This window comes from Salmo trutta, chromosome 14 (assembly GCF_901001165.1).
Source record: "Salmo trutta chromosome 14, fSalTru1.1, whole genome shotgun sequence".
Lineage (NCBI taxonomy): Eukaryota > Metazoa > Chordata > Actinopteri > Salmoniformes > Salmonidae > Salmo > Salmo trutta.
In genome coordinates, this window is record NC_042970.1 from 15,620,351 (window position 1) to 15,639,550 (window position 19,200).

At 45.0% G+C, this 19,200-nt stretch overlaps 1 protein-coding gene across 1 annotated transcript in view; it reads right to left on the minus strand.

The window, feature by feature from the left end:
* Positions 1-7,371: 7,371 nt before the first annotated feature.
* The window catches only part of LOC115207501 (ski oncogene-like), a 57,300-nt gene continuing 45,471 nt past the window's right edge, over positions 7,372-19,200 (minus strand). Inside the window, exons 2-7 of the mRNA XM_029774611.1 lie at positions 12,380-12,493; positions 11,771-11,874; positions 11,302-11,570; positions 10,067-10,350; positions 9,685-9,915; positions 7,372-9,589 (exon numbers count right to left, since the gene is read on the minus strand). Coding sequence (XP_029630471.1) covers positions 9,419-9,589; positions 9,685-9,915; positions 10,067-10,350; positions 11,302-11,570; positions 11,771-11,874; positions 12,380-12,493 — 1,173 coding nt within the window. The 3' untranslated portion in view covers positions 7,372-9,418. The remainder of the gene's footprint in view (positions 9,590-9,684; positions 9,916-10,066; positions 10,351-11,301; positions 11,571-11,770; positions 11,875-12,379; positions 12,494-19,200) is intronic.

The following is a 19,200-nucleotide window of genomic DNA, read 5'->3' on the forward strand; positions in this document are numbered from 1 at the left end:
ATTCGCGTAACAGGCAGGCTCCTCGTGGAGTGCAATGTAAAGCAGGTGGTTAGAGCGTTGGACTAGTTAACCGTAAGGTTGCAAGATTGAATCCCCGAGCTGACAAGGTAAAAATCTGTCGTTCTGCCCCTGAACAAGGCAGTTAACCCACCGTTCCTAGGCCGTCATTGAAAATAAGAATGTGTTCTTAACTGACTTGCCTAGTTAAATAAAGGTGCAAAAATATATATATATAAAAAAAAATTATCGGCCAAATCGGCGTCCAAAAATACTGATTTCCGATTGTTATGAAAACTTGAAATTGGCCCTAATTAATCGGTCATTCCGATTAATCGGTCGACCTCTAGTATGTACTAGTAGGAGAACAGCACTGCAATGTTTTCAGTAGGGAGGCAGTTAAAGGGTCAGGATAGTGCCTAAGCTTACCTTCCACACAGTGACAGCCAGCCTGTAGCACGTTGGCGTATACATTTATGTCACTGTTTGTCTGAGATAAACACAGAAAACAAATCCTCTAAAGAACACAACTACTAATATACATTCTTCTTGCACAGCCACAGACTGACACAAAACATGAGGAGTTAAGATGGACAGAAGACAGGTAATGTAGTGGAACACACCGCACACAAAGTGCCTCAGCATGGATTACTGGAGCGTAATGCTGAACACATACAGTTTTACAGCGATAGCCATCTGTTCTGTTCAGCGGTGGCCACATGCCCTGAGCTTCCTCTAGCGTGCTCCTCCTGTACACCAGCCAAGCTGCGCTCTCTCAAGGTACGGCTAGGAAACCCTGACACACGACATCACATCCATCATACTAGCTCCAAGCTAGGATTGGAGATCAGGTTGTCAGGCCATGATCTTTGACCCATAAAACCCGTTTGGAAAAGTCTTGTCACAGTAAAACCCTGTTGCTGACTTTTAAAGTAGCCTAGGGCAGTGGTTCCCAACCTCTGTTCCGATGGGGGCATCCGTAATTTGTTATTGTTTTTTTTATTGTTTTTTCTAATCTTTTTTAAATAATGCTTTTCTTTAAAAGATAATATTACAGTTGGGAGTATAAATGGTATTATAAGCAATTTTGCATTAGTTTTCACAATGCAAATAGTTTTATAATAATAACAATAGGCCTTTAATCTGTTACATTCACTGATAAATAATGACTCTAAATTTACCAGCCAGGATATTTAATGGAAAGAAATTTGGTGATTCTGCTATGGTCGTCCTCATGAGTTATGACAGTGATTTGTTGGGTACATTGTGTGCAGAACCATGTAAGGAAACCTGAAACGCAAGCTCTTCCAATGTAGTTTATAATAGATGCTGGGTTTTGTTTTATATATATATTTAGCCAGATGATAAATATAATTATCTTCTGTAAAACTATTGTATTGTAATGAGAAACATTGAGATATCTTGGATCATCTGAATATGATCTTACCTTAAACAGCTCTCTGACTTTCTGCTTGGGCAGGTTCTCCTTGAGTTTGTGGATCAGCGGAAGGACCTCTCCAAGGCTCTAATTGCCATCCCCGTTTTTGTCTGCCTCTGAGAAGGTCTGTTGTAACCATGTGGAATAAGAGTTAAGGATGAGACACGGAGACCAGTGACCAATGACATAAAGTCATGACTTTTAGTGTGTATCAAAGTGCATCCTATGTGACATGACATCCCTGGAATTACATGTGTTGCTACACATGATTTTTCACTAATGTTGGAAAGTATCCTATCCTAATCAAATAACCACAGGCTGATGATATTCAGGTCCTATTCTATTTGTCAAATGTGTGTATTCATTGCTCTTTTAGGGCAGTCTATAGTCTATTTTCACCAGTCATTCATGAGGCCACAGGTGCCCTACGAGTGACATGCTCCACAGTAACAGAGTAAAGGATATTGGTCCCTTTTGCAGTCTCTTGCCAGACTGTCTTCGGCACTGATGCCAGCCATGGGGTAATTCAGGCCAGTAATCCAGGTGCGGGCCTCATCTCCAGGTCAAGAGACCCCACGTGGTCACCATGGTAAATACTGAAGCAGCAGTTGGGGTCAAAGCGGCTGTCGGCATAGCGCTGGAAGATCTCAGATTACTTCCAGTCACACGCCTCATAGATGGAGTAAACGGTTACTTGGGAGTGGGGAGAAACAACATTAAAATGAACGGGAATGAAATCCAGGTCGTTATTGTAAAATAGAATGTGTTCTCAATGACTTACCTGGTTAAATAAAGGTTAATAAAATAAAATGGGCTTACTGAATAGCTTAATGACTTTCAATGTGGCATTGTCATTGGATGCCACCTTTTCAACAAGTCAGTTCATCAAACTTCTGCCCTGCTAGAGCTGCCGTGGTCAACTGTAAGTGCTTTTATAGTAAAGTGGAAACTTCTAGGAGCAACAACGGCTAAGCCACAAAGTGGTAGGTCACAGAACGGGACTGCTGAAGCGTGTAAAAATCATCTGTCCTCAGTTGCAACACTCACTACTGAGTTCCAAACTGCCTCTGGAAGCAACGTCAGTACAAGAACTGTTCATTGGGAACTTCATGAAATGGTTTTCCATGGCCGAACAGCTGCACACAAGCCTAAGATCACCATGTGCAATGCCAAACGTCGGCTGGAGTGGTGTAAAGCTCGCCACCATTGGACTCTGGAGCAGTGGAAACGCATTCTCTGGAGTGATGAATCACGCTTCACCATTTGGCAGTCAGACAGACAAACCTGGTTTTGGCGGATGCCAGGAGAACACTACCTGGCTGAATGCATAATGACAACTGTAAAGTTTGGTGGGGGAGGAATAATGGTCTGGGGCTGTTTTTCATGGTTTGTGCTAGGCCCCTTAGTTCCAGTGAAGAGAAATCTTAACCCTACAGCATACAATGACATTCTAGACGATTCTGTGCTTCCAACTTTGTGGCAACAGTTCGGGGAAGGCCCTTTCCTGTTTCAGTATGACAATGCCCCATGCACAAAGCGAGGTCCATACAGAAATGGTTTCTCGAGATCGGTGTGGAAGAACTTGACTGGACTGCACAGAGCCCTGACCTCAACCCCATCAAACACCTTTGGGATGAATTGGAATGCTGACTGCGAGCCAGGCCTCAGTGCTCTACCTCACTAATGCTCTTGTGGCTGAATGGAAGCAAGTCCCCGCAGCAATGTTCCAACATCTAGTGGAAAGCCTTCCCAGAAGAGTGGAGGCTGTTATAGCAGCAAAGGGGCGACAAACTCCAACACACTTTAATTATTATACTCAGGTAGGCTAAATTACCTTTTTACAGAATGGTATTACAGAATTTGCAATTCCATATGTGGAAACATTTTAACACCACCTTTTCACATGTGAGGAGAATAACATTATTTCACCACCACATGTGAACTTGATATTTACTAACAGTATGATTGTTTTTCACATGTGAACTTGAAATTTCACATGTGAACGTGAAATTTTAACATGAGAAAGTTTTTCACGTGAAACTGCCATTCACATAAGGTGAAAACAAGATTTCTCCTTACATGTGAAAGGGTGATGTTAACATGTGAACTCTAAATTTAATACATGTGAAAATATGGTTTCACATGTGAAATTTAAGCTCAACATGTGAAAACAGCTATTTCATGTGAAAATGTGATGTTCACGTGTGAAACTGCAAATGTGCTATGTTTTTTGTTGTTGTTGTAAGGGTGGGCCCAAAGGCTATTCTTTTAGCATGATAAGGCTTAAAGTGAGTCACAGAAGGAATGTTTCAGGTTTAACAGGCGTATAACAGGAACATCTAGCAACCCAAAGGTTGCGTGTTCGAATCTCATCATGGACAACTTCAGCATTTTAGATAATTAGCTTACTACTTTTTAGCTACTTTCAACCCTTTCTATAACCCTAACCGTAACCCTTTAACCTAAATCCTAACCTTAACCCCTGACCCTAATGTTAGTGTCACGTCCTGACCAGTAGAGGGTGTAGTTGGGTCAGGACGTGGCAGAAGAGAAGTGTGTGTTTTGATTGTTTCGCTTATTTTGGCCGTGTGACTTCCAATCAGGCACAGCTGTAGAGGGTTGTGACTGATTGGGAGTCACACATAAGTAGCCTACTTTTCCTTTGGGGGTTGTGGGTAATTGTTCTTGTTACAGTGTTTGCACCTGACAGGACTGTGCTGGCTGTCAGTTTATTGTTTTTGTAATTGTATAGTGTTCCGTTTTATTAAATATATCATGAACACTAACTCCGCTGCATTTTGGTCCACTCTCTCTAAAGGCAGTCGTTACAGAATTACCCACCAAACCAGGACCAAGCAGCGGAGGAGGAAGGAGCAACAGGAGTACAACCTGATGGACTCGTGGACATGGGAACAAATCCTGGACGGAGAGGGACCATGAACTCAGGCTGGGGATTATCGCCTCCCGCAGTGGGAGATTGAAGCGGCGAGAGCGGAGAGGCGATACTATGAGGAGAGAGCGCAACGAGCACGAGAGGCAGCCCCAATAAATTTTTTGGGGGGGCACACGGGACAGTCGGCGGAGCCGAGGTCGGAACCAGAGCCAGTCGGGCTGACATTGGAGGTGAGCGAGGGGTACAAGGCAGAGACTGTGACGGAGTTAATGGGGAAATGAAAGGAGAGAGAGATGAGAGAGCTGCTAGTTTGGTGCATAAGGCACGGCATTCACCCTACGGAGCATGTCGTGGAAATGATGTCACCTGAAGCAGCTCTCCATACTCGGCCTGAGGTGCGTGCTGGTTGTCTGGTGAAGACTGTGCCTGCGCCCAGAAACAGGCTTCCTGCATGTCTTCCCAGCCCTGCACGTCCTGTGCCTACGCCCAGAACCAGGCCTCCTGCATGTCTTCCCATCCGGGTCAAGCCCGTGCCTCCTCCACGGACCAGTCCTCCATTGGGTCTCCTCATCCTGGTCAAGCCCGTGCCTCCTCCTCGGACCAGTCCTCCAGTGGGTCTTCCCATCCTGGTTCTTCCTGTGCCTCCTCCAAGGACCAGTCCTCTGGTGGATCCCTCCACCCTGGTCTCTCCTGTGCCGCCTCCTCAGACCAGGCCTCCAGCAGGTCTCCCCAGCCTGGTGAGTCCAGGGCCTGCGCCCAGAGCCAGGCCTCCCTCATGTCTCCCCAGCCTGGTGAATCCTGAGCCGGATCAGCCGGAGTGGCCCGCCGTGCCGGCGCTGCCGGAGTGGCCCGCCGTGCCGGCGCTGCCAGAGTGGCCCGCCTGCCCGGAGCTGCCAGAGTGGCCCGCCTGCCCGGAGCTGCCAGAGTGGCCCGCCTGCCCGGAGCTGCCAGAGTGACCCGCCTGCCCGGAGCTGCCAGAGTGGCCCGCCTGCCCTCCGGCGCAGCCCGGGTGGCCCGCCTGCCCTCCGGCGCAGCCAGAGTCGCTCGCCAGCCGGGCGCAGCCAGAGTCGCCGAGCGCAACCAGGGTCGCCCACCAGTCCTCCGGCGCGGCCAGGGGCGCAACCTAAGTGGGCGACGCCAAGGGTACAGCGGAGGCCATGTCCCGCACCTGATCCACCTCCAGGTTAGGTGGGTTGGGGAGGGGGGGTGTAGCACAGTGCCGTCGTTGACGGCAGCCACCCTCCCTTCCCTCCCTTATTGTTTAGGGGGGGAGATTTTTTTGGGGGGGGGGGGTTTGTTTCAGTGTAGTTGCACCTTTGAGGGGGGGGGGTACTGTCCTGACCAGTAGAGGGTGTAGTTGGGTCAGGACGTGGCAGAAGAGGTGTGTGTTTTGATTGTTTCGTTTATTTTGGCCGTGTGACTTCCAATCAGGCACAGCTGTAGAGGGTTGTGGCTGATTGGGAGTCACACATAAGTAGCCTACTTTTCCTTTGGGGGTTGTGGGTAATTGTTCTTGTTACAGTGTTTGCACCTGACAGGACTGTGTTGGCTGTCAGTTTATTGTTTTTGTAATTGTATAGTGTTCCGTTTCATTAAATATATCATGAACACTAACTCCGCTGCATTTTGGTCCACTCTCTCTAAAGGCAGTCGTTACAGTTAGCCACCTAGTTAATGTTAGCATTAGCCACCTAGCTAACATTAGTACAACAAATTGGAATTTGTAATATATCATACGTATTGCAAATTCGTAACATATTTTACAAATTGGAATTAGAAAAGTCAGTTAAGAACTAATTCTTATTTACAATGACGGCCTAGGAACAGTGGGTTAACTGCCTTGTTAAGGGGCAGAAGGACAGATTTTTACCTTGTCACCTCAGGGATTTGTTCTAGCAACCTTTTGGTTACTGGCCCAATGCTCTAACCACTAGGCTACCTGCCACCCCTATTGCCAATGTTTGTCTATGGAGATTGCATGACTGTGTGCTCGATGTTATACACCTGTCAGAAACTAATTTGAAGGGATGTCCACATAGCTTGGTATATATAGTGTATTAAATTAGTGCTGTCAGTAAAAATTTGGACATTTCATTTTCGAAATGCATTCAAAATGCACTGAAAACATCCAACAAAAATTAAAGCTCAGTTTGAGCAAATTATGCTTTTCACTTGAATTTTTTTTTTTTTGTAAGGGTATATACAGATGTAAGATCTTAATTTGATCAACCTGTTGCAAAGGCACTTTCCTGCAATGCAGGAAATGTCAAAATTGTAGTGTATTTAAAGTTTTAAAAGGCTTCTGAAGTTTGTAATTTCCACCTTGAACATCTTTTGCTCCAACATTGACTAATTGATTGGGTCTACTGTAGGCTTATCTACAGTTGACTTTGTCTTTAAAACTGAACTGGCTTCCATTAGGACCTCCTGTCCCATGGGCCGTGACATGTTTGTATAGTATGTATGTATTGTATTGTAATGTTGAGCATGACAGTAAGAGCAGGTAACCTTCCTCAGCGATCTGGAGTAGAGAGAGACATGCTGCACGCTCGTCTGTATCACTCAGTAGAGTGGAGTCCATACCCATCATCTATGCATGTTACCTGCATTTTCCCTCTGTTATGATGGGAACCCACAAATTGTTGGTGGCAATTGAAAGTGTTATAATATTCAGCGCCTTGACTTTTTCCACATGTTGTTGTGTTACAGCCTGAATTGAAAGCAGATTAAATTTAGATGTTTTGGTCACTGGCCTGCACACAATACAACATAATGTCAAAGTGGTATTATGTTTTTAGAAATGTTTACAAATGAATAAAAAATGGAAAGCTGAAATGATTGGCTTGTTGATTTGCTAATGTTTGTTTCTGCATACTATATGTGTGTCTGAGCATGAATTGTTTGTGCATTTTGTCCCATATCCACAGATGACAAAGAAGTTACATATTGCGCCTTTAAATTGTCCCTGTTTCTTAGATATGAATACATAACAGTGTTACACATTCTGTAACTCACTGGTAGTAGTAAAATATAAAACACACCATTGAATATGGTTGATTTTTAATGAGTTTTATACAGGTTTTCCAAAGAAAAAACCTACACTGAAACAAGCGGCAAAAACAAACCCCACTTACAAACCAAAACTACAACAAGAGCATAAACACAATGTATAATGTTATTACATTGTACCCAACAGGTATTCAGTGGGGAGATAATAATAGTAACTGGTACATGAGACAAAAGTATTTTCTTCTACAATACATAAAGAGCACCTAGGAATGAAACCCAGAGAAGTTGTAATATTTATCCTAATTGGAGCTTTAGCATTGGGAAACCTGATAAAGGAATTGATGCTGAGATATCGTCTTCAGGTATTGATTTTGGTCTGGGTTTTGGTACACTTAACGATACATCAAATAAGATATCTTTTCTGAAAATTCTTATTGAAGAAAGAAAATAAAGAGGACATTTTAAATGTTCTCTCTCTGTTTTTGTCTCCATCTCACAAAGATCACTGATTGGTCAATTAGCAATATTTCTTCTTCTTTTCGCTACCCATAATCCATTGTAATAAATGCACATTGATTTCAGATGATATTGAAGGGGAACAATAATGAAACTAGAATATCAACATTTCAAATATAGAGTTTCTATTGGTTTCAAGTAAGAGTCAAAATGATATTCATATGCAATTTAGGTGTGAAGCAAGCAAACTTATTGACAAAAATCTTATTTACAATATCATCCTTAATCGTTGTATTTACACAAGAGGTCATTAAATGATGTTGTTCAATTCTATGTTCATGTTCATTTGTGAGTTGAAAAACAAGAGGGAGTTAAATGCACAATGCAATTTTATTTTTAAAAAGTGCAATTACTTTTAGTAAAGTAAAAAAATATAGCCATGTTTTGTATATGTAGAAATGTTGTTCATATAAACAGCACATGTTGCTTTTTCAAAGAGCCCTAAAACCAGTGACTAAAAATGTATGCTGCTTATAATTGACAAGCAGGAAATGATTTCAGAATATAAATTATTTTACAGTACTCGATACAAAATTGGAAATACCTCAATTCACCAAAGAGAAAGCTTTATCAAAGGTGTTTTATATGTGGGCGGAACTCCATTTTAGCATGGACAAGCACATTTAAACATTTGTCACATGGTTTGGTTTCATACACAATATACTGTATCTCAAAACAATTAAAAAACAAAACATATTAAGTTGTATAAGGATTGTAAAAAGTAACACTTTCATAAAATATTTAAGATGAGAACAAAAGGTGTCTGGAACTGATTCCAGACCACACAATCCCAAATACTTCAGGCTTTAAATACAAGAACACAAATACACACGGTAGAGAAGCTGGTATACATAGGCCTATATGTTTGTATGTGAATATGTAAATATGTATGTGAGCGTTGCCTGCAGGATAGCAGTGCTGCTCATGCAACATTTCCTGTACAACCTCAAAATGAAAACATTAGAATTAAGCAAACTGATCAGTTGAATGAAGTAAATAGTGGTCAACTGGTGTCCATTGTTTTCAGTGGTTTGTAATACCTTAAAGTGTACCGAGATTGTGTGGCACAAGCAAGAGTTACATCTGCTGCTGTCATTTCATGAAAACAATCACTCCTCTTTTATATTCAAGTAACATTATGTAGCTATATTTCTACATTTTTAAATAGCTTATACCAAAATAAAATCCTTAAAAAGCTTCAGGAATCTGACTCAGGGCTCTAAAGTCACTTGTGAGGTGTCTTCTATGTAGTTTATTTCGTATCATCTGTAGGCTGTACGTCATGCGTATTCATGCTTCCATCCAGTTCACCATATGAAGTTCATATATTATTATAATAATGTCCATTTCTATCCTATCAGTAACCATATCAGTAATCAGAAGATTTATTTTTCATATGAAAACATCTTGACTTTGCTCCAACAAACATGTTTCATTTACTGAATTTCTTTCCCTTAACAAGAGGCGCAATTCAGTCTGTATACCTCTTGCATTACGTCTCTGACTCCAGTCCACTGCATGCATCTTTAGGATCCATGTGTTATGTCTGTCTGTGTGTCTCTGTGCTAGTGTGTTCGGGGGTTCATGGCGTTGTCCTGTGGGCCTCCCAGCTGAGCCTGCAGGTCCTTGACCACCCTCTCCAGGCTCTGCCGCGCCTCCCTCTCCTGCTGCAGCTCCTCTCTCAGCTGCTCTCGGTCCGCCTCCGCCTGATGCAGCTGTACCTGCAGCTCTTTAATCTGGAAAGGAACATACACATCAGTCAGGGAGCATACAATGACTCAATTACAGTTCATTTTGTATATAGGCTATATCATTAGGATCTTGGTCTTACCTGTGTGGAGTACTTGGATCGCAGGCGTTCAGCCTCACAGCCTTTGTCGCAGACCCGTAACTGTATCTCTCTCTCCAGCTCTCTTTTCAGATGGCCACGGGACTCTTCAGCCTCCCTCATCTTCCTGTCCCACTCCATGTGCAGGTGATCTATCTCTTTCCTCAGATTGTGTTTGGCCTCGATGGCCTCTCGAAGACGCCCCTTCTTGGACACCCTCACAAACTCCAGCTCCTGTGGGGGAATAAAAAAAAAAAAAAAAATAATATATATATGTGTAGAAACATAATCTTTAAGACACCTAAAGATTGTCTCTACACATAAAGAAACTGTTTTCCTTTTTGTGTCAAAGGGGGCCATTTTGGATCTTGAGTGGGAGGTTTACCTGCTGAAGAGTAAGTTTGGCCTGCAGAGCAACCCCCAGTTTCTCTTCCTGCTTCACTCTCATTTGAATAATCTCCTGCAGGAACTTCTCCCTGGCCTCCTTGGAGTCCAGGCATCCAAACAGGTTCTGTCTCAGCGTGTCCAGCTCTGGGCATGACGGTTCCCCTGGTAATACCAGTCGGACTGGGCCCCCCAGAGGCCTCACGGTGGTCTGGGGGGTCAGGGTCTGGTACACACTGGAACAGGCAGAGGGAGGGGATGCCAAGGAGGGGACCAATGGTGGGTCTGACAGACAGAAAAACAAAACATTATGTTCAAGATCCAATGTAGCCATTTTACCTCAATATAAAACCATTTCTGGGTAATAATTAAGTATCTTACTGTGATTGCATTCAATCAAAATGGTCAGAAGGAAACAAAATAGCTTCTTAGCAAAGAGCAATTTCTCAAGTAAGAATTTGCTAGTGTAACCGATGTGAAATGGCTAGCTAGTTAGCGGGGTGCGCGCTAATAGCGTTTCAATCGGTGACGTCACTCGCTCTGAGACCTTGAAGTAGTTGTTTCCCTTGCTCTGTAAGGGCCGCGGATTTTGTGGAGCGATGGGTAACGATGCTTCGAGGGTGGCTGTTGTCGATGTGTGCAGAAATTCCCTGATTCGTGCCCAGGTAGGGGTGCGGAGAGGGACGGAAGCTATACTGTTACACTAGGACTGTCTGGGAGTGGTCTGAGTGGGGACAGGAAAACTGAAAACTAGCTCTTATCGGCAGAGATGTTTGGAACTCTCTTTCTTATTGGTCTATTAACTAATCACCAGGCAGGTCGAAACTCCATCCTTCCAAAACAGGCTGAAATTTAATCTAATACACGAAAATGGTATTAACATAACTTTCACAATTTCATAGTATTATTCCAACCTCATATTGTGGAAATATATATAAAACAGAGGAAATCCCATTTTTGACTGCACTGGGCCTTTCATAGCGGGAAGCCTAAAGAATTTCTTGGAGCAGCAGCGACATCTGCTGTTAGGCAAGTTGAGATTGCCCTCTGTGCTCTGTGCTGCACAGACCAACCACTAGATGGTGGTCTGTCACAGGGATCAGGCCATCTAACCATAGCCTTCTTCCAGTAGTATTAGCTCGGGTTAGGTTGCCTGTCCTTGAGAGTTGGAGTAATTTGTGTCATGGTGCCCTATTTCTCCTACCGAATGTCTGAACAACAGTGTGTCATACTCACAGTCATCACAGTCGTCCACCTCGATCTCCCTGTCAGTCTCCATGTCCTCCACACCGTTGGCTGTGTTATTAGTGTTGGTGTTGATGTGGACAGCTCTGGGCCCAGGCTGGGAGTCTCCACACTGTGGTGCTGGTATGGAGCTGATGTGCTGGTCCCCCCTGGCTAGAGCCTGACTGTGGCCCACAGGGGCCTGCTCCTCTCGCTGGTAGGCCAACAGAGCTGGGGCCACATTTGGCACTACAGACGTGTCTATGTTTTTGTGGATGAATCTGTTATGACAAAAAAATACAAGTGACCTTATTTAGTGTATTTCAACAATATAAAGTAAGGGATCATAGCAGCGGACAATGTAGTTATTGGTCCTCATTACATTGTAATCCCTTAGGAATGTTACAGCCAAACACTCCTTTAGTGTGGTGTGGTGAAATGGATGAGTGAAACTATGACAACATGACTGTCTCTGACTGACCTCTCATTGTGACTAGTAGACTTCTCCTTCTCAGCAGATGGACTTCTGGAAGACCAGGGGCGGAAGGCTGACGACCTCTGTTTCAGCTGGACCCGTTTCAGATCCTGACAAAATATAGAATTAATTTAATACAGTGAAATGGGTAATTTGAAAAACATCCCTGGAAAGGAAAAGTGAATAAGGCAGACAGGTTTGTTAAAAAGACTATTGACAACATGAATTATCTAACTGTATAAGGTAAGGTAACACAGTCAATTAGACAAGGACTCTGTATAAAGACATAGGATCTTAATTTGATCACTTTTTTTGATGAGAACTTACCTGCACAGCAGGAAATGCAAACTTGTTGTGTATTCAAGGTTTAAAAAGGCTTCTAAAGTTTGTAATTTCCAATTAAAAATGTCAGACTTCATTTTCCCTAATGAAAAATGTATCAACCCCAACAAAAAAATGTCCATTAATTATAATCCACATAATAATTCAAATGTCCTGTTGCTGCAGGATTAATTTCAGAAAACAGTCTCACATTAAGATCCTACATCTGTAGGATCCCCTGACCTTGGAAAAAATCACATTTCACACACAAAGTGAAGCACATGAGCTATTAACCTTGTTCGCTGACTTTGATAGAGATTGTAACCAATCAGGTTGCTTCTCTTTGTCAGCTGATGGAGAGTGTAGTTTCACCAGTTTGGACTTTTTGGCTGGAACTGGGCTGTGAGACTAGATAGAAAAGAGAAAGGCTGTTAATTATCAACATCCACAGGAATCTACTGGAGTAGTCTGCAATACACTTCCTCATACTGTACAAATCCCCCATACATTTACATCATTTAGCAGTCACTCTTATCCAGAGTGACTTACAGAAGAAATGAGGATTAAGTGCCTTGCTCAAGGGCACATCAACAGATTTTTCACCATGTCAGCTCTGGGATTCGAACCAGCATCCTTTCGGTTACTGGCCCAACACTTTAACACAACATCCTCTTCAGAGTTGTGTGATACTGTACATCATCTCAGATGAGGTGTATTCCAGAGAAAACATCCATGTGTCATACAACATCAGCTAGTGGACCTACGTCAGTGTGTGAGGGCAGCAGTAGATGTGTCTATAAGAGGTCTGGCTGTGAATAGTGAGCTGAGGGCTCTGTTCTGTGTGTGTCTAGGCTGGGAGTAGCAGACAACCAGGCTGGTCTGGATGGCAGCCAGCAGAGCTACACCATACCACATCATTAGGTGGAGCTGCTCTCTGCTCTGTGTGGGAGAGAGAGGAGGTGTGTGTGGGGAGGTGTGTGTGGGAGAGAGGGCTGAGAGAACTATGAAGAGCAGAGTAATGGCGCTGGAATCTGATGGACAACTGGAGTAAAATGTTCTGCCAGTGCTGCTACACCTCGGCACGGATCGTAGAGTCACGCAATGTTTCCTGCTTCTCTCTGCTGAGCAAGATGATGCTGCTGTTAGGAGAGACTACCTAACATCTCTCTCTCTCTCTCACTGAGCAAGATGATGCTGCTGTTAGGAGAGACTACCTAACATCTCTCTCTCTCTCTCTCTCTCACTGAGCAAGATGATGCTGCTGTTAGGAGAGACTACTTAACATCTCTCTCTCTCTCTCTCTCACTGAGCAAGATGATGCTGCTGTTAGGAGAGACTACCTAACATCTCTCTCTCTCTCTCTCTGCTGAGCAAGATGATGCTGCTGTTAGGAGAGACTACCTAACATCTCTCTCTCTCTCTCTCTCTCTCTCACTGAGCAAAGGGGCCACACATAGCGGCATGTTTGGCCATGTGACAATGATCCAGGAAGGGGCAGTGTTGAAACAGGTTCTGTGCAGCACTGGGGCCCTGGCTCCAGTGGTGAGACAGAGTAATCTATCCCCTACCCTCAAGTCTGCACTTGTCAGGATGAGGATATGTTTACCTAGGCAGTGTGAGAGGTCTGCGTCAGGATGAGGATATGTTTACCTAGGCAGTGTGAGAGGTCTGGGTCAGGATGAGGATATGTTTACCTAGGCAGTGTGAGAGGTCTGCGTCAGGATGAGGATATGTTTACCTAGGCAGTGTGAGAGGTCTGCGTCAGGATGAGGATATGTTTACCTAGGCAGTGTGAGAGGTCTGCGTCAGGATGAGGATATGTTTACCTAGGCAGTGTGAGAGGTCTGCGTGAGGATGAGGATATGTTTACCTAGGCAGTGTGAGAGGTCTGCGTCAGGATGAGGATATGTTTACCTAGGCAGTGTGAGAGGTCTGCGTCAGGATGAGGACATGTTTACCTAGGCAGTGTGAGGTCTGCGTCAGGATGAGGATATGTTTACCTAGGCAGTGTGAGAGGTCTGCGTCAGGATGAGGATATGTTTACCTAGGCAGTGTGAGAGGTCTGCGTCAGGATGAGGATATGTTTACCTAGGCAGTGTGAGAGGTCTGCGTCAGGATGAGGATATGTTTACCTAGGCAGTGTGAGAGGTCTGCGTCAGGATGAGGATATGTTTACCTAGGCAGTGTGAGAGGTCTGCGTCAGGATGAGGATATGTTTACCTAGGCAGTGTGAGAGGTCTGCGTCAGGATGAGGATATGTTTACCTAGGCAGTGTGAGAGGTCTGCGTCAGGATGAGGATATGTTTATCTAGGCAGTGTGAGAGGTCTGCGTTAGGATGAGGACATGTTTACCTAGGCAGTGTGAGAGGTCTGCGTCAGGATGAGGATATGTTTACCTAGGCAGTGTGAGAGGTCTGCGTTAGGATGAGGACATGTTTACCTAGGCAGTGTGAGAGGTCTGCGTCAGGATGAGGATGTGTTTACCTAGGCAGTGTGAGAGGTCTGCGTTAGGATGAGGATATGTTTACCTAGGCAGTGTGAGAGGTCTGCGTTAGGATGAGGACATGTTTACCTAGGCAGTGTGAGAGGTCTGCGTCAGGATGAGGATATGTTTACCTAGGCAGTGTGAGAGGTCTGCGTTAGGATGAGGACATGTTTACCTAGGCAGTGTGAGAGGTCTGCGTCAGGATGAGGATGTGTTTACCTAGGCAGTGTGAGAGGTCTGCGATCACCTAGAGATGGAGCCAGTGGGGATGGCTGTCGTTTTACGGGCTCCTAACCAATCATGCTATTCTGTGGGTTTTTTCGTGGTGATTAACTTTTTTTCTACATAATGTTTCTGCCACCGTCTCTTATGACCGAAAATAGTTTCTGGATATCAGGACAGCGATTACACACCTCGGACTGGACGAAGATTTTTTCTTTAATGAATCGGAAGTGAAAGATTTACAGCTCCTCCCAGACCAGCCCCAAATCCCCATCATTCGCATTAAAAGGAGACGCCAATACAGTGGGAGCAGATATGGGTGCTTGGTGAGAATTCGTCGGCGAGTGGAAAGTCCGCCTTCACCATCCGTCCTACTGGCAAACGTGCAATCACTCGAGAATAAACAAGGACATGGATAATATACAGTTGGCTGGGTTTTTCGTGCATCGGCAAGACATAACAGCAACCTCCCGTAAGACGAGGGGTGTTGGTCTATGTCAATTTGTCAACAACAGCTGGTGCGCGATCTCTAAAATTAAGGAAGTCTCAAGATTTTGCTCGCCTGAGGTAGAGTACCTCATGATAAGTTGTAGACCATACTATTTACCAAGAGTGTTTTCATCTATATTATTCGTAGCTGTATATTTACCAACACAAACTGATGCAGGCACTAAGACCGCACTCTACGAGCTGTATAAGGCCCTAAGCAAACAAGAGAATGCTCACCCAGAAGCGGCGCTCCTAGTGGCCAGGGACTGAAATCCGGCCACAATCTGGCCATAATTATATCCTCCTGATTCCTGCTTACAAGCATAAACTCAAGCAGGGAGTACCAATAACTCACTCAACACGGAAGTGGTCTGATGACGTGGATGCTAAGCTACAGGACTGTTTGCTAGCACAGACGGGAATATGTTCTAGGAATATGTTCATCCGATGGCATTGAGGAGTATACCACATCAGTCACCGGCTTCAGCATCGACGACGTCGTCCCCACTGTGACCGAACATACATATCCCAGCCAGAACCCATGGATTACAGGCAAAATTAGCACTAAACTAAAGGCTAGAGCTGCCGCTTCCAAGGAGCGGGACACTAATCTGGAAGCTTATAAGAAATCCCACTATGCCCTCAGACGAACCATCAAACAGGCAAAGCATCAATACAGGACTAAGATTGAATCCTATCACACCGGCTCAGACACTCATCGAATGTGGCAGTGCTTGCAAACTATTACGGATTACAAAGGGAACCCAGCCGCGAGCTGCCTAGTGACACAAGCCTACTAAAAGAGCTAAATGTCTTCTATGCTCGATTTGAGGCAAGCAACATTGAACCATGCATGAGAGCAGCAGCTGTTCCAGACGCTCTCAGTAGCCGATGTGAGTAAGACCTTTAAACAGGTCAACATTCTCAGAGCATGCGCTGAACAACTGGCAAGTGTTTCCACTGACATTTTCAACCTCTCCCTGATGACTCTGTAATAACTACATGTTTCAAGTAGACCACCATAGGCCCTGTGCCCAAGAACACCAAGGTAATCTGCCTAAATGACTACCGCCCCGTAGCACTCACGTCCATAGCCATGAAGTGCTTTGAAAGGCTGGTCATGGCTCATATCAACACCATCATCCCAGATACCCTAGACCCACTACAATTTGCATACCGCCCCAAGAGATCCACAGATGACGCAATCTCTATTGCACGTCACACTGCGCTTTCCCAGCAGGACAAAAGGAACACCTACGTGAGAATTCTGTTTGTTGACTACAGCTCCGCGTTCAACACCATAGTGCCCTCAAAGCTCATCACTAAGCCAAGGATCATGGGACTAAACACCTCCCTATGCAACTGGATCCTGGACTTCCTGACGGGCCACCCCCAGGTGGTAAGGGTAGACAACAACAGATCTGCCTCGACAATTGCGTGGCTACGCACCCACAACTGCGTGGCCAGGACAACAACCTTTCCCCCAACGTGAGCAAGACAAAAGAGCTGATTGTGGACTACAGGAAAAGGGGGGCTGAGCACGCCCCCATTCACATCAATGGGGCTGTAGTGGAGCGGGTCGAGAGCTTCAAGTTCCTTGGCGTACACATCACTAACAAACTATCATGGTCCAAACACACTAAGACAGTCGTGAAGAAGGCACGACAACACCTATTCCCCCCCAGGAGACGGAAAAGATTTGTCATGGGTCCTCAATGCTCAAAACGCTATACAGTTGCACCATCGAGAGCATCCTGACTGGTTGCATTACCGCTTTGTATGGCAACTGCTCAGCATTCGACCGCACTACTGCAGAGTGTAGTGCATACGGCCCAGTAAATCACTGTGGCCAAGCTCCCTGCCATCCAGGACCTCTATACCAGGTGGTGTCAGAGGAAGGCACTAAACATTTTCAAGGACTCCTGCCACCCTAGTCATAGACTGTTCTCTGTTACCGCATGACAAGTGGTACCAGAGTGCCAAGTCTAGGTCCAAAATGCTCCTTAACATATTCCATCCCCAAGCCATTAAACTGCTAAACAGTTAATCGGATGGCTAACCAGACTATTTGCATTGACCCCCTTTTTTACGCTGATGCTAATCGCTGTTTATTATCTATGCAGAGTCCCTTTACCCCTACCTACATGTACATATTACCTAAATTACCTTGACTAACCCGTACCCCCGCACATTGACTCGGTACTGGTACCTCCTGTAAATAGCCTCATTAACGTTAATATTTTCTTACTTACTTAAAAACAAAATCTGCATTGTTTGTTAAGGGCTTGTAAGTCGCCTGTTGTATTCGGCGCATGTGACAAATACAATTTGATTTGATTTGAGGATGAGGATATGTTTACTTAGGCAGTGTGAGAGGTCTGCCTGAGGATGAGGATATGTTTACTTAGGCAGTGTGAGAGGTCTGCGTCAGGATGAGGATATGTTTACCTAGGCAGTGTGAGAGGTCTGCGTCAGGATGAGGATATGTTTACTTAGGCAGTGTGAGAGGTCTGCCTGAGGATGAGGATATGTTTACCTAGGCAGTGTGAGAGGTCTGGGTCAGGATGAGGATATGTTTACCTAGGCAGTGTGAGAGGTCTGGGTCAGGATGAGGATATGTTTACCTAGGCAGTGTGAGAGGTCTGCCTGAGGATGAGGATATGTTTACCTCGGCAGTGTGAGAGGTCTGCCTGAGGATGAGGATATGTTTACCTAGGCAGTGTGAGAGGTCTGCCTGAGGATGAGGATATGTTTACCTAGGCAGTGTGAGAGGTCTGCCTGAGGATGAGGATATGTTTACCTAGGCAGTGTGAGAGGTCTGCCTGAGGATGAGGATATGTTTACCTAGGCAGTGTGAGAGGTCTGGGTCAGGATGAGGATATGTTTACCTAGGCAGTGTGAGAGGTCTGCCTGAGGATGAGGATATGTTTACCAAGGCAGTGTGAGAGGTCTGCCTGAGGATGAGGATATGTTTACCTAGGCAGTGTGAGAGGTCTGCCTGAGGATGAGGATATGTTTACCTAGGCAGTGTGAGAGGTCTGGGTCAGGATGAGGATATGTTTACCTAGGCAGTGTGAGAGGTCTGCCTGAGGATGAGGATATGTTTACCAAGGCAGTGTGAGAGGTCTGCGTCAGGATGAGGATATGTTTACCTAGGCAGTGTGAGAGGTCTGCCTGAGGATGAGGATATGTTTACCAAGGCAGTGTGAGAGGTCTGCCTGAGGATGAGGATATGTTTACCTAGGCAGTGTGAGAGGTCTGCCTGAGGATGAGGATATGTTTACCTAGGCAGTGTGAGAGTTCTGGGTCAGGATGAGGATATGTTTACCTAGGCAGTGTGAGAGGTCTGCCTGAGGATGAGGATATGTTTACCAAGGCAGTGTGAGAGGTCTGCGTCAGGATGAGGATATGTTTACCTAGGCAGTGTGAGAGGTCTGCCTGAGGATGAGGATATGTTTACCTCGGCAGTGTGAGAGGTCTGCCTGAGGATGAGGATATGTTTACCTAGGCAGTGTGAGAGGTCTGCCTGAGGATGAGGATATGTTTACCTAGGCAGTGTGAGAGGTCTGCCTGAGGATGAGGATATGTTTACCTAGGCAGTGTGAGAGGTCTGCCTGAGGATGAGGATATGTTTACCTAGGCAGTGTGAGAGGTCTGGGTCAGGATGAGGATATGTTTACCTAGGCAGTGTGAGAGGTCTGCCTGAGGATGAGGATATGTTTACCTAGGCAGTGTGAGAGGTCTGCCTGAGGATGAGGATATGTTTACCAAGGCAGTGTGAGAGGTCTGCCTGAGGATGAGGATATGTTTACCTAGGCAGTGTGAGAGGTCTGCCTGAGGATGAGGATATGTTTACCTAGGCAGTGTGAGAGGTCTGGGTCAGGATGAGGATATGTTTACCTAGGCAGTGTGAGAGGTC